General features: G+C 36.3%; 1 protein-coding gene and 1 long non-coding RNA gene across 9 annotated transcripts; one reads left to right on the top strand and one right to left on the bottom strand.

The window, feature by feature from the left end:
- The first annotated feature begins 1,709 nt into the window (after window positions 1–1,709).
- LOC132059686 (uncharacterized) lies at window positions 1,710–2,963 on the top strand. Its single transcript, XM_059452386.1, has one exon. The coding sequence runs from the start codon at window positions 2,195–2,197 to the stop codon at window positions 2,624–2,626; it is 432 nt and encodes a 143-aa protein (XP_059308369.1). The 5' UTR covers window positions 1,710–2,194; the 3' UTR covers window positions 2,627–2,963.
- A 1,941-nt stretch (window positions 2,964–4,904) lies between these two features.
- On the bottom strand, window positions 4,905–10,352 carry LOC132059684 (uncharacterized). Of its 8 annotated transcripts, XR_009415707.1 has the most exons (5): window positions 9,464–9,781; window positions 7,719–7,786; window positions 6,987–7,085; window positions 6,272–6,491; window positions 4,905–5,228 (listed from the first exon to the last, which is right to left on the bottom strand). It is a non-coding gene; the product is annotated as an uncharacterized LOC132059684 (long non-coding RNA). The 8 variants fall into 8 exon arrangements; XR_009415703.1 differs by adding an exon at window positions 9,885–10,352 and having other exon boundaries at window positions 6,272–7,786; window positions 9,464–9,558; XR_009415705.1 differs by adding an exon at window positions 9,789–9,827 and having other exon boundaries at window positions 6,272–7,786; window positions 9,464–9,558.
- Between the last annotated feature and the right edge of the window lie 5,580 nt (window positions 10,353–15,932).

Below are 15,932 nucleotides of genomic sequence, written 5' to 3'. Positions count from 1 at the left end.
ATTGGGCTTGTTGGAGAAAATACCTCTTTGATGGCTGTGTGTGTTTCTCTTTTTGCCTTCAAAAATTATATTGTTCCTTTCAAGCCAGAAAAACAATTGGACCTGTATTGGGGCAAAGAGATATGATTTGAAGCTTGCCAGTATGATTAGTTGGTTTTGTGTTTGAATTAGTAATTGGTAAATGCAGAAAGGGGAAATGACTATTTTGGTCCCTGAGTTATCAGGTTATTTTTATTTTGATCCCTGTGTTATTTGACTAGATGAATTTAACCTTCAATTATTACAAATATGTAATTTCCATCCTTGGAACTAACAGAAGTTAAATATTTAATAGAACCATTAATCCAATATAAATAAAAAGAAAAACAGAAAAAGAAACAAATGGAAACGGAGGAGAGAGGAAGAAACAGTATGTGGGAACTGGACTCCTCAAGTTCTTACACCTCGGTCCATATACCTATGAGTTGCTGCCCTACGTGGGTAGTGGATGTTACTATATGCCGCCAATCTCCAACCATGGAAGTGGTTGAGAAAGATATTTAGAAGAGGCCTGGAAGAAGAAAACTTGAATACACAGAAAATCAAAGGACTACAAGACGGAAGGTGGCTCAAGATTGTTAGTACACTTACATAAGATTATTATCAAAATATGCTGATAGATGAAATGAAAGAAATAAAAAATGCGTATTTGAGTATTGGGTAAATTGAAACCACAATGACCAAACTAACATAAACTTAAATAATCAAATTGGACAGAGACTGACTATAACTTAAAAATGTGTGAAAAGTGCCTTAGAGCTAGGGATTAGCAAGACTCAAGTTCAGAACATGAATGGAGAATCGATCATTCATTTTCAAGTTGATTCTTCTGTGAAGCTCTTTGCATTTATGTTAATAGTGATGATTTCTTGCTTTTACCAGAGATTGCTCGTTCCTCTGCTAACTAAAATTCCATCATCTAACTTCTTAGTAAAAACGAAAGAAGCAGAATCTTGCGACTGTCCCTCTCTTTTGCTGAGCTTCCTTTTTGTTTTTAAATTTCTGTTTTGAATTAATGATTCTGTTAAATATTTAACTTTTGTTAGTTAAAGGATGAATACTACATATTTGCAATAACTAAAGGTTAAATCTATTCAGTCGGATAAGACAGGGATCAAAATAGCCATTTCCCCATGCAGAAAAATTAAAAAAAATAAGAAGATCCACAAAATTTGCTATTAGATACTGAAGCTAAATATTTATAACAAAATATAGGTTTACCCATGTAACCCATCACTCAACCCGTATTAAATATGGGCGGGTTGGGTTTGAACCTATTTTTCTCAACCTGTTCAAAATATAAAAAAATGTAAACTATTTAATAGCACTAGTCATGAACATCTAATATACGGGTAAAAAATAATTTTAGTTTGAGTGGAGTTGTTTCAAATTGAAGAACTTGGATATGAAACTGTCGGAAATGAATTCTAGGACCTGATGGTGATGGAGCTGTAGAATATGGCATTGGAAACGCCGGGGCTGTGGAACCCATATCAGAAAGAGAAAAATTGTAAGTGGGATTTGGATGTGGCAACTAATTTGTTGTGGGAAATGGATTCTAGGACCTGATTACTGTAGAATATGGCATTGGAAACTTGTGGTGTGGAACATGCCATATCAGAAAGAGATAAAACTTTTGAAATTTGTGATCTTAAACACACCATGATGTTGGGCTATAAAAAAAGATTCTCACTAAGAGAAATGGAAGTTTAAACTAAATTATATCCAAATTTGGAAAGGGGTCATTCTTTTTTAAACAGACTAAAAAAAAAATAGGTTCACATAAATTGAAACGGAGGGAGTAGTAACAATGTCAATATGCAAGTCTGGACTTCTCAAGAATGCATAAGATCTGGACTTCTCAAGAATGCATAAAGGACAAGTAGTATGGAGTACAAAAACCAGGAGTCAACATTCGACAAGTTTATATTGTGAAGCAAAAAGTTTGGAAGTGTTGTTGCACACATGCAGTTTTTTGTATTTGATGTTTGTACTAATGGATGTCTTTCTGTCTCTTGATTCGAACCTGCCGCTAGAATAAACTCCAATGTTTTCTTTTCTTAGTTGCAGGTGCAATTAATTTGTCTTCAATCAAATTACAAATTTGTGATCATGGGCTTGCTTTTTATTACTGTAGGAAGTACTGTGCCTGGTAATGCAAAGACATTTCAGCATGTCTGCTGATCCTGCTTTGGTGGATGAGGATGCTTCTTCAGGCTCAGGGGAGGACTTAAACATGTTAGATGGACACAGTAAGCATCAAACTGTAACACCAAATTCTGGGGGTCGTCGCAAGAGAAGTCGCAAGGCAACTGGTGATGCTATAGTTGATGCAATGCTGGAAATCGCAGCAGCTTCGAAGATGAGAGCAGCTGCCATTATGAGGAATGAAGAGCGCTTTGCTATAAGTAAATGCATAAAAGTATTAGATGAAATGCAAGGTGTTGATCAGAGTATCTACTTTTTTGCATTGGATTTATTTGAGAATCCAAATGCCAGAGAAACTTTTATCTCTCTTAAGAGTGAGAGGCGCTTGACATGGTTGCAGTGTAAGTTTAACACTTCACCAAATGCAGCTAACGGATGAAATTAAGAATCCTGTTACAATTCTCGACTTTCATATAGGGGGTTTTGGTAGGACTTTGACTGTATATTACTAGTAGTTTTTGACATTTATATATTACTGGGAGTGGCTGGATGCGTAGTTTAATTCGTAAATTGTTGCCGGCTGTTGATTTTGACTTGTTTGGTTGTGCAAGGCTACTTGCAAGCTTTAAACTTTATCCTAATATTTCAGTTGGTGAAATGTGACATCATTTAGGACCTTCTATTAATACTTGAGAAAATCAATACTGGAGATTTTTCCATCAAGCATGGATGATTTTGATGTATAAGTAGATGAAGTGGAGTTGTTTGCAGCTGTCTGTAACGGAAGTGTGTTGCACACGACTTATTCCCATCTTTAATTTTTTTTTTAAAAAAAAAATAAAAAAAAAATCATTTGCGCCTTTTATCCATAAATTGAGCGCTTCTGCATCTTAAGTTCTTAACTGAAATGCCTAGAAGAACACGATTTAGTATGACATAATAAGGAGGACGAGCTGGAACCCAGGAGCTCCATAATCTTTAAGGTAATTGAGCCTTTAAAAAGCTTTGTTTGAAATGAGATTTAGTGTGCTGGGAACACAGATAAATGTAAAGTATTCTATGAAAAGTGGCAGGAGATAGCCATGTGCCAGCATAAACATTGTAGCAAGGCTTTTCTTTTACTTGTATGTATCTAATATAAGTTGTAAATTTCTCAGGGAAATACTAAAGGGTTTTTGTAACCTTTGAAGAAACAAGGAAACATGTAATTTGCTTAATCTCTCTGTTCTCAACTGTGGATAGAAGTGATCATTACACACCCAAAGAGAAAGAAAATAGAACTTCAAAATATCTCAAATAAGGACATGTGGTTGGTTTTTATTTGTTTACGAACATAAGGGAGTATTAATGCTCAATAGAGGATTATAATAAGTTTAGAACCAAACATAAGTGGACTATTTTGATCTTTCTCTCTCACAGATGGCAATTTTCTGCAGCAGTGGTAGGCAATGAACATGACAGGGTTAATGAAAAATGCATGATAAAACCCGGTTTTGTAATAACAAAAAAATTGATAAAAAAATGACATCTTAAACTCAATATTCCTATTTTTTCATGGAGCACTTCCATATTGTTTGCCTTGATGGACTTGTGATCCTACTCCAAATAAACCTTTAATTTTTAACGGAGAGAACACCATGATTTCATCTCCAAAGGTAATAAGAGACCATTCATTACTTCTCCTTGTTTCTTCTTCCCCAAAAAAAAAAAAAAGAAAAAAAAAAGGCCTTTAACTGAGATAAACGTTATGCAATGCTACCAACAAAGTCCAATATTTAATTTTTGATAAAATTAATAAATTAATAAAACAAAAGTACTGATAGAAATTCACCAAATCCTTATGCCACATATGCAAGGAATAACTTAACCATTTGTGGTTGGGTTTTATCTGTTTATGAACATAAGGGACTATTAATGCTTAATGGAATATATGTAAAGGATTATAATAAGTTTAGAACCAAACATAAGGGACTATTTCGATCCTTCTCTCTCATAGATGGCAATTTTCTGCAGCATTGGTGGGCAATGAACATAACAGGGGTAATGAAAAATGCATGATAAAACCCGGGTTTTGTAATAACAAGGAAAATTTGATAAACAAAAATGACTTTACTTTGAGCTTAAACTCAAAATTATTCCTATTTTTTTACATGGAGCACTAATAGTCCATATTGTTTGCCAAATTGATGGACTTTTTGATCCTACTCCAAATAAACCTTTAGTTTTTAACGGAGAGAACACCATGATTTCATCTCCAAAGATAATAAGAGACCATTCATTACTTCTCTTCTTGTTTCTTCTTCCCAAAAAAAAAAAAAAAAAAATAGTCTTTAACTGAAATAAACGTATGCAATTGCTACCAACAAAGTCCAATATTTAATTTTTGATAAAATTAATAAAACAAAAGTACTGATAGAAATTCACCAAATCCTTATGCCACATATGCAAGGGATAATCATTTCTGGGTTTGCTTTATTAGTGTCTACTGCTGAAGATGGTATGATGCGTTGGAATACTAAGGCAGTGAGTGATGGATGGAATGAAAGTGTTCAAGAAATTCTGAAAATTTAAATTATTGCTTTCCAAGTGAATTAAGATTCACAATTTGTCTTTGGTCCTCTTTATCCTTGAATCCAAACAAGGAGCAAATTGTATTAATCAATTTGGGAGAACTAAACATTATCAAATTCGTGAATCATTAGAAATAGATTCTTAAGTGGCTAAGAAGAGTAACAACTGTTGTTTCTCATTCTTTTCCCACTGATTCTGCATTACTTTCTCATAGGTAGACACTTAACATGTAAAATACACACTACAACAAGAAAGTGAAACTTGGAAACAGATTAATGTTGTTTGCCAATAATCAGTTTCCATTTAGCAGTGCGTTACTTTACTGATGTTCAGTATCAAGTTAGTACATTTCTAACAAACTAATTTGGGGAAAGAAAATGTGCCCTAGCAAGAACATATTCTTTTCCAGCAATCCAGACACCGGTTTGCGACCATTGAATGTCCTCCCATTCCAGATTGTCCTGCAGAACCTACCAAATAACGTAAGATCAGAAATAATAAGAAAAAAGAAGCTGCGCAGTGCAGAAGGCGGACTTTTACATTAGGGGATGTATACTTAAATTGGGAGAAAGTCAATGCAGCTTTTCACAGTATATCTCTTCATTGTCCATTTCAAAGCACTCTAATGTTTCCTGTGCTTATTGCTTTTGAAGACACTGCTTCTTACCATTTGGAGAGCTCAAGAGACCAGAGCGCCACCCCCCCCCCCCCTCTCCCTCCCACAAAACAAGCAGAAAAATTGATAAATGTAGCTCGTGAGTTATGTGCATATTGCACCCAAAGGTGTGACCTCGTGATCAATGAAGTGGATTAAGAACCATGAGGTTTCATGTTCAAATCTTAGCGGAGGCAAAAACACTAGGTGTTTTACCAGATGTCCAAGCCTTGGTGGACAGAGTTACGTGATACTTGTTGCTGGTGGAAGGTAGCAGGTATCCGTGGAATTAGTCGAGTTGCGCGTAAGCTGGCCCGGACACCACGCTTACAAATAAAAATAAAAAGAGTTATGCACATATTCTTCTCGTCTCAATGTGTTATCTACATTAGTATATATAGGCAGAAACCTAGGAAAATAAATATTTAGGAAAAGAACCATCTAGTCATGCTGTCTTAAAGCAAGCACAAATGACACCTGAATAGCAGTTTCATGGAAAATTATCTTAACCCTCATATTCTCTATTAGACAAGTTCTTCCAAATCAGTCCCTCAAAGAGTGTTGAAGGTGTAATTTGAGGAAGCATTTTTTGACTCTCAAATGTTATGAATGCAAAGGATAGTAAGATCAGGAACATTTCAATAGTGTTTATACAAGCGGTGAAGGAAAACATTGGGAAGAATACAAAAGGGTTATAACAAAAAAAGGGATATATCTTATTTTTGAAATTTGTGCTACACAACTTAAAAGTCATAGTAAACCAGTGCACATAACCTACTGGAACTTTGATCCACTACTACATGACTCCTACCTAGTACATTACTGCATGGAAATTGGAAAGATAACAAGGATAAATACCTCGACATGTTGAAGGGGCAAAGGAATCCCAATTGATAGCATTAGCTCCTGGGGTAAAGGCCTTTTACAGCAGACCACTTAAACACGTCAACGATGATACTTTCACTATCCACCACATTTTTCCCCATTTGCCACATGAGGTTTGTCACCATCCATCTCAGGCGTATGTGATGCTGAAGTAGCCTTTACCAATTTTTCTCCATTAAAGAAAAGCTCATACCTTGAATTAATTAACCTGTCAGTCGGTAAAGGAAAATGGAGCTTACGAACAAAATGTAAACAAATGGACGTAAGGTCATCTAAGACTTGGCAGCATAGTTAGCTAAGGTCATCAAAATCTCTCAAAGAATACGAACATAACATCAATTAACAACTAGGCTTATCAAAAGATTCAATTTGGCTCCTCCGACTCTATACTCAAACCAAAGAAGCAAAAGTAGAAGAAAGAAAGAAAGAAAGAGAATATCTTCGAGTCACATCTGCCCCATTTTCTTTGGTCCTTATTTTTATCTTCTTGGCCCCCTGGCCGCAAAAGCACAGAGAAATTCAAGAGCACTTTCGTCTCAGCTCTATTTTTCCTCAAAATGAGTCATCAAATGCATCAGTATGCCATAATTTATAGTGAAAAACAAAGAATGAGCATCCAAACAGCTCTTCACAGGCAATTTATAGCTTAGCTTGAGATCGCACCAAACAGAAAAGGCTCAGTTTGTACCTCCGGGAACGGGTCTCCGGATACAAAACTTCTCCCTTCTTCAGACGCGAAGATGTGAAAAGAGGCTTTGTCAGACCCTTGTCAGCAACAACACTGATGCTGTATTTCATCCTGGTAAGGAACGTTCAGCAGTAAGTAAATGTGAACCTTAAAATCCACAAAAGTTAAGGTAAGAGCTTCAGGCATAGGAAAAGCTTATTCTCTTAGTTCTCCTACTTCCTTTGAAAATATAGATCAATCAATGACTTCGTAACTGAATTTAGATCTACCAACAGAAGGAAACAGAGATCCAAGTAAAATTCTAGCATTAATACCAAGGCCTTAGTATTAGAAAAGTCCTTAGGTCCCGAGAACAGATCAAAACCATGTGCATATCCAGCTTAAGAAGACTGAATGATACTTCAACATGTCATCCTTACTGCTTCAAAATAACACTTCTAGTCCTACACTCTATTCAACAATTTTAGGAAGAGCAGTGGGAATTCAGAATAAGGATGAAGATTGCAGGCAAACCCTTCCTGAATCTGCTTAAATATCATGGAACAAATTGAAGAGAACTTTTGGAGCGTCTAGGTTAAGAAACATCATAGTGAAAACTAAAATCTTCCCAGACTGCAGCAATAAGTTGAAAGTACCATTGTCCAGCAATTTTGTGCCAAATTCGATAAAAACAGAGTAAGAAACAGATTTTAGTCAAGAACTAAACTCTCCAAGAAATATAAAATAACATACCAAGGCTCGTTGCAAAGGTTGAACTGAATTATTACTTCACGTACAAATCGTTGTTGTCATAATGCATTCTACGAGAAGAAGAACCAACAAGTTAAGATTCAGTAGATTGGAAAATAAAAGCACCATAACATCAATTTAAAAACAAAAAGCTAATTCCAAGTGTTGCAGTTATTAAAGTGAGGTAGCTTAACAAAAAGATACAAGCACAAGATTGACAACTGTAAAGAAGATACACCATCAGATCCATTGCGGGTAGGTATTTTAATCACGGTAAGCACAAAATAAGAGAGGGAGGAGAATTACTTTCTCTAAAATTATTTTTATGCATGCATGCAGCAAGCGTAATGAGTTCTCTATTACCATTCCCATCAAATCTTCTTAACAAGAATCACATATCACTGACTTAAAGAAGATTATATAGGACATTTGAAGATGACTTATTTCTCAATTTCAATTCAAAGATTCCACGCCATTCACATAAAATGATGAAGAAGGACTCTACCAGATTTCCAAGGGATATATGATGGAAATTTTCAGGTTTCATTATTTGTATTTTGCTAATACTTTCTCCCTATAAGTTGAGGTCGAAGCTTGTTCACCTAATTGTAGGCTTGTAGCAATTTATTTAGTGGAAATTTTATCCTTTTTCATTTGTTTGTATGGACTGTCTTCACTAGATCCTAGTAACCCACCACACGTTCCATTGAGAAAGGTCTATGAAAAACGCTTGTGGAAAAGGCATAATTTAGCAATAATCACCACTAGATATGCTATATATAGAAAAGAAAAGTTTACAACAACAACAACCCACAAGTGGGGTCTGGGAAGGGTAGGATGTACCCAGACTTTACCCCTACCTTTGTGGGGTAGAGATACTATTTTTGATAGAGCCTCGGCTTAACAGAAGTGTAACCAAAGCATGATATAAAGGAAAGTAATGGCAGCAAAATAGCAAGATAAACCGAGCAAATGAAGCAACAGGTAGTAGTGAAAATTTGAAGAATGAGATACTACGCAAATACTAACTAATACTACTAAATAAGGAAAAGATGACAAGAGGAGATTGACCCCCTGTCTCTCCCTCATAAAGTAAGACAATGCTCGGCTACCAACTACCTTTATACCCTTATCGTCGACCTCCAAACCTTCATATCTAAGGTCATGTCCTCAGTCCTGTCTAATCACCTCCCCCCAAGTAGAAAAGAAAAATTTAGTGTTAAAAAAAAGTGGTCAAATAAGGAGGACTACTTCCTAGTAGATCGAACCCAAAGCAGCATTAATTTGAAGAGTTTTGAGGCACTGGAGGGGGAGAGGGAGGAAAGAATTTGCATCAGTTTTTAGAAATTTTGTGAATGTCTAATGCAGAATAGAATTGAACTAAGTAGGAAATTATCGAAGCTGCAGCTCTGGTGGTCATCGTGCGCTCCACAGCCACAGGAGCTAGAGTGGGCTCCAAAGTTAAGGAATATGAGAGACAAGGTTCAAGGTCAGTGGTTCCACCTCCTTTCTGAAGGGAAAGAAACACCATAAAAATTCTCAGTGGTGAAAATACCCAAAAAGAGATAATTAGCCATATAAAATCAGAGACCAAAAGCAAAAAATAAGTTGCAATGGAGGATGCATATGCAAGTCCATCACTGACAACTGATACAATCATCTGCACATAAAACCTAAAGGACAGGCATTCAATAATAGAGAAGGTAAACTGTTTAGACAAGAAACTAGAAAGACTACAGGATGCACACCTTCACAACATGGCACCGCTCAACTTGGTAGCTGTAACCAATTGCAGGCCCCCAGGCACGTGACCGAACAGTATTTCTCAGTGTTGATATGTAGCCTTCAAAAAATTTCCAAAGGAAAATGGCATCATAAAAGCAATGGATCAAGCTTTAATACAAAAAATAAGTTCTACCAGTGACATCAAACAGATTTAAGCTTTTATTCATCAAAGAAATGGCATATTCTAAACAAGTCATAGTTTTTCTTTTTCTTTTTCTCCTTGAATACAAAAAATAAGTTCTACTAATGAGAAAAAGTTATGAGGTGAAAGACAAGATGGCAGAATACATCAATAAAACTACTGGCCAGCTGCATCCTGAATCTACAAAGGTATTTCACTGAATAAGACCGTTGCTTTACGCAATATATATGAAAGAAAACTACCTTCTTCCCAAACATAATCAACAAAAAGGAAACTATCTAGGAAAAGTCTACCATTGGCGCCATCCAGAGGCACCAAAATAGTGCACATTTGCACTAAATTTTTTTTTGATAACCGTGTCGTCCGGGCCATCTTGCGCACACCTCGACTATTTTTCACGGGATACCTGTCACCTCCCACCAGCAACAGCTACCAGGTAACTCCATCCTCAAAGACTAGGACAGACGGGAAGAAATCACCTAGTGTTTTTGTCTCTGCTGGGATTTGAGTCCGAGACCTCATAGTTAATTTTTATTCTTATCATAATCAGGTAAAGTTGTCATTCAAGTGCATATTTCAGGACATTTAGCATCTTCAATGTTAAGGGCTAATTATTAATATAGGGACTGGAAAATTAGTGCCAATATGGTCAAAATATTTCCTTATAGAAACGAAAATCCCAAAGTAGAAAGTCAGATCTATTTTTATGATAAATCCCACCCCAGAACGACAGATCTATTAAATGTTACCACATGACTAATTCGTACATATTTTGACACCATCTAGCTGTGTTACAGTGTTAGTAATGAAATATTATCCAATTTCAAAAACTATAATAATAGTCTCCACATGTCAGAGTACCTTTTTAAAATTGAGTTTGATATAGGTTCATAGGAGCAAGGTGTTTACAAAGTGCTTCAGCTAGATTGATAAGCCGGCTTTTAATAATATGATTATATGCTTTCACAATATAAGTGTCAAAAATAGGAAGTTAGGTAATAATTGGATATGGATATCAATCAAAAAAATTGGACCATTAAAAGAAGGTAAATTTTGTGACAAAAAAGAACGAACTTATGGAACAGCATAAATAAAATTATGCTCCATTTATCCAGCAATTAGCACTTTAGCATCACCGAAGCAAGATTCAGTTCTAATAGACTTATAATCTTGTGGAGGCAGCACTCAGATTGTAGCACGTAACTCCTGAATGGTTGGCAGAAGAGGAGAAGCAGCAGTACGACAGTACCCTCTGTGCATAAGAACTGGATAAGAGTGAAAGATGTTAGCAACCCATATTGCGTCTATTCAAGTACAGAAAATAATTAGGTCTAGTGAAGCAAAACCAAAAGGTTTCCTAAGATTGCAACAACAACAACAACATACCCAGTGAAATCCCACAATATGGGGTCTGAGGGCGTAAAGTGTACGCAGACCTTACCCCTACCTTGGAAGGTAGAGAGGTTGTTTCCGAAAACTCTCGGCTCAAGATAAAGCATGACAAAAAAATGGTCAGATAAGGACAAACAATTTACAGCAGTATGAAAATGAAAATAACAAAAGCAAAAAAGCCATGATAAAATAGTAAAAGAAAAAGGTGCGATTTTTTACTGTGATAAATAAAATAATCAAAATACAGGAAACAACAAATAGTAGAAGAAATCAAAGGACAAAAACTATAGAGCAAAACTGTGACTATTGGTACGAAAAGATAAGTGGAACTACCTACTAGCCTTCTACCCTAATCTGAGTCCTCCATAACATCCTATCTAAGGTCATGTCCTCATTAAGCTGGAACACACCTCTCCCCAATACTTCTTCGGACTACCTCTACATCTCTTGAAACCGTCCATCTCCACTGGGGCATCTGTGTCTCTCCTCTTCACATGCCCAAACCATCTCAGCCACGCTTTCCGCATCTTGTCCTCCACCGAGGCCACTCCTACCTTGTCCTGGATATCTCTATTCCTAATCCTATCCCTCTTAGTGTGCCCAGGTTTCAAAGGATTGCCTGAATGTAAAAAAGATATAACGATGGTCATTCATAGAAAATAACCAGATTAATTTTTCCCCTCTTTCTCAAGACAAAAACAGAACATGGTAGAACAACCATCAATATGGAGAACGGAATTATGGAGCGATTCCATTTAGAAGATTTTCTGGACTCTTGCCTTTTCTTTCACATCAAATGAATATAAAATTGATTGACCTAGATCAATGTGCTCGGACTTTTTGAAAACATGGAGGGTTGACCAGCAAACTTTGCAAGATTTCCATCATCTTGGAGAACGGTAAAACCACTATGACTTGGCAAAACAGTTAATCAAGTAGCAATATGTTTTCCAGTGCAGATTATCCTAAGAGAAAGTCAAAAGGAACTCTTCTTGTTCCAATCCTCTCCAGCCCTTCATACTCTAAGAAATATTCCTCGTTACTACACATTCTTTTTCATCCTGCGCTTCAACCCTTTATCCATAGAGTTCCATTCCAGGTTCCGTTCGATCTGCACAGCACGCTGCTCCACAGTAGTTCTCCCTTCTCACTGCAGTAGTCTGCATCTAACACATTATACACATCCTACTATATGATTCAACAAAGTACCGCAATAAGTAGCTTATTACTGTATCCATGCGTTGTGTGAATCCCATGAATATCTTAAGATTGTGATACGTATCTACGACTCACGTACAATACGTGAAATTCATGTGATTCAGATGTTCTAACGTCAGATCACATCAGGTCCTCAGATCCAGCTGGTGGTGAGGTTAATATTGATGTTCAAGATGGATACAAAGTGTATCCCAGGGGTTTTTAAGAGTTTTATTGATCCAGCACTAAGCCTGTGCTGTAAAAGCATATTCATAGAGCAATAACCGAAAGTGTGGCCCTTTCTGGCCTTGTAGAGGATATCAATGAGATCTAACGAGAATTCTGCATCATTTACAAATTCCTATTTACACTAAAAAGAAAACGGAAGTATACAGTTTAGCTTGATCTTCTGAATGGAGCTGGCTAGGTCCTCCAAGCATCTCAAATTGCTTTCTATCCGCACTGTCCACCATATTCCAGTTTATATGTGTAAGTGTGTATATTTAGTACCTTGTTAAGATGGCACTTCTATCAATTCTTGATATTTATCTACAGGAAATGGTCACTGGTCAATTATTCACAAGCATATTGGTTCTATGGGTTTTCTTGACTATGTTTCAACATTCCTTAACTATGATTGTATCTTACGACACGACTCATGATTCAAAAATTGCCCATTTGTTACGCGATATGTATCTTGATTTCACAACTATTCTTCACACCACTATCAGAACACACCCAAAGGTTTGACCACCATCAGATAGCACCATGGTGGCATACTTCCATTAAAGGATTTGGAAGAAACTTTGGAAGCTATAGATATCAAGAAGATATTTATCGTGGAAGAAGAGCCCAAGAATGATCCCAAGAATTATGGCGCAGAGTGGGATAAGTGCTGCACATTATTTCATGGTCCAAGTCCAAGAGGAGGAGGATTGAGCCCACAAGGAACCCAAAGCATTTTTTTGCGCGGATTGCCCTTCAAAGGCACTGATCTTTAATTTTTGCCCCTCAAATTGCTGGTCTTTAATTTTTGCCTTTCGCCTAATACCCCGACATTTGGGGTTCGAACCCCGGCTCGGTCAATAAAAAATAAATTCGCAAGGCAGAATTTTGTAGCAAAATTAGGCCTATTCGGGCAAAAGTTAGGCCTTAAGGCAAAGTTTTGCAAAATTCAAGCTGAGTAAAGAATAAAAAACTTTTTTTGCCTTAATGCAAACCTTTAACTTAACGTAGCCTTATGCCTGAAGGCAAAACTTTGCCTTAAGTAGAGTTTGCAGTCAAACTCTGCCTGATAAGGAGAGTTTGCAGTCAAACTCTGCCTGATCAGGTAGAGTTTGAGGTAAAGTTTGCCTTATGGTAAAGTTTGAAACTCTGTTTGATAAGGCAGAGTTAAGGTAGAGTTTGCAGTCAAACTCTGTCTTGCGATTTTTTTAAAAATTTTTTTGACTAAGCGGGGGTTCGAACCCGGAACCTAAGAATTTTATGCGAAGGTCAAAAATTAAAGATCAGCAATTTAGGGGCAAAAATCAAAGACTACCCCCGAATAAAGGCAATCGTGCAAATGGCCCAACCCAAAGGGGGCTGAAATCAAGCCCACATGGAGCCGGAGAGGGCTGCAAATCAAGCCTAAAATAGGCTGAAAGTCATGCCCAAACATGCTCAAAAGTGGCGTTTGTTTTGGTGCAAATTTGGAACTTTTCTTCCGTACTTTTTGTTAGGTAGTTTATTGAAGAAGTGTGATATTCCTTTTACATGCTTTGCTATTTAAACGTTTCCTAGTTTACAGTTTCCTAGTTTGGTTTTACTACTTATTATTTCCATAAAAGTAGGATTCGAATTCCATACTTATTGGCAGAGGGTTGCACGAATTTTCCCCTATACATAGGGGTGGATTTTGTTTTATTTAATAAGATTATTATTAATACAATTTGAGAGTTTTGTCTTCTTTACACCTTTAGTTGTTGGTTAAGTGGGAACGGTTATTCTAGAAGGTAGGATAATTTTTTGCTTGATATCTACGGTTCTTACTCAATTATTTAAAGAAGGTAATTAGTCTTCTACCCATAATTGTCTTTAATTATTCAATTAGGGGTATAGATCACTTATTCTAAGTTCTTGAATTGAATCTGCTAGTAATCAACTGTCACGACCCAAATCGATAAGTCGTGACGAGTGTCTAACCTCTAGCGACCAAACACCCCTATACTCATAGCTGAATCTTACTGAACATCAAGGGCCCATAAATGACTTAAACTGATCAATAGGTGACATCATGAACTTTGAACAATCTATATATACATAAACATGCTGAAAGAACAACAAAACTGGGTTCGCTAGATTTTATATCTATTGTAAAAAAGAATAAAAGCCGAAGGCTACATTATCTAACTAATACATACAACTGTTGTCTGCGTATCTCTAATGGAATAAAAGGCGAGAAAGGACGGACAGGCCCCGTCATACCCATATACATACTTCTCAAAAAAGGGCGGCATGCTAAAATCGATCGGCCTCGGATCAGAGTGGAGCGCATCGACCCTTCCGGATAAAAGTCTGCTAAGTCGGACCATCGTCGGCCTGTCCGATCCGCGGGCATGAACGCAGCCTCGACGGGGAGGTCAAGACGGATAATGTATGCGAGTATAAAAAGGCATAAGAACATGTATATGTAAGAATCATGAATAAGATCTGAACCCATAAGCTAAAATGACTATCTGCATGTACTTGTATGAACTAGTATCTGTGTGTATCTGCACGAATCTATATAACTGATAATGCCACTGTGGGCGCATAATATGCATGCTCATGCTTATCAATGAAGGTCATACATCTATATATATGTGAGTGTATAACACCTGATATATGTGCGTGTATAACGCCTATCTCTCTTCTCATCATATCATATCGGCCTCTCTGCGGCCATCATAAATATCATCATCGTGCACCGGTTCGATCAGGTGGTAATACGTGTATAATGCCTATCTCTCTTCTCATACCACATATATCTAATATTCGTGTATATAACGTCTTACGGTCACGGTCAATGTACATGGATATATAATGAATGTAATGCGTGAATAAACTCGTATACAGAACCGATACATAAAATCGGGACGTACGAACGATGGAATTATCATAAACGGGTACATGAACATCAAAGACCGTGAAGTGCTCTAATTCTTCTAAAGTGTAGCAATATGGAAGGTCGCTTACTCGTCAGTTGTATATATATATGATATATACCAAAGGAATATATATATATATAGCCTATATATATTAATATATATTAATATATATATCAATCGTATATATATATATATATATATATATATATATATATATATATATATATATATATATACGTATATATATTATATATATATATATATAATAATAGACTATTTACCTCGCTACCAATCATTTTAAATACAAATAGAGCTTAACAAATTATGGGCAACATTTCCCTTATAAGCTAACAATCCAACTTCCCATTCAATCCAACATCAACCACAACAACAATAACAACACTTATATATAAAAATGTACTCAAATCTATTCCCAATCATCTCTTAAAACAGCCCCAAATCACTATCCTAACCTTTATCAACTTACCACTTCCACAAATACCCTCTCTTTGCTTAAAACCACTAAAATCCTTGATAAATAACTTAAATATAAGGGTAGAAATCCTTTGAAAC

Source organism: Lycium ferocissimum, chromosome 6, assembly GCF_029784015.1.
Source record: "Lycium ferocissimum isolate CSIRO_LF1 chromosome 6, AGI_CSIRO_Lferr_CH_V1, whole genome shotgun sequence".
Taxonomy (NCBI): domain Eukaryota; kingdom Viridiplantae; phylum Streptophyta; class Magnoliopsida; order Solanales; family Solanaceae; genus Lycium; species Lycium ferocissimum.
Note: the sequence above shows the minus strand (reverse complement) of the source record. Positions and strands in the feature narration are given on the sequence as shown.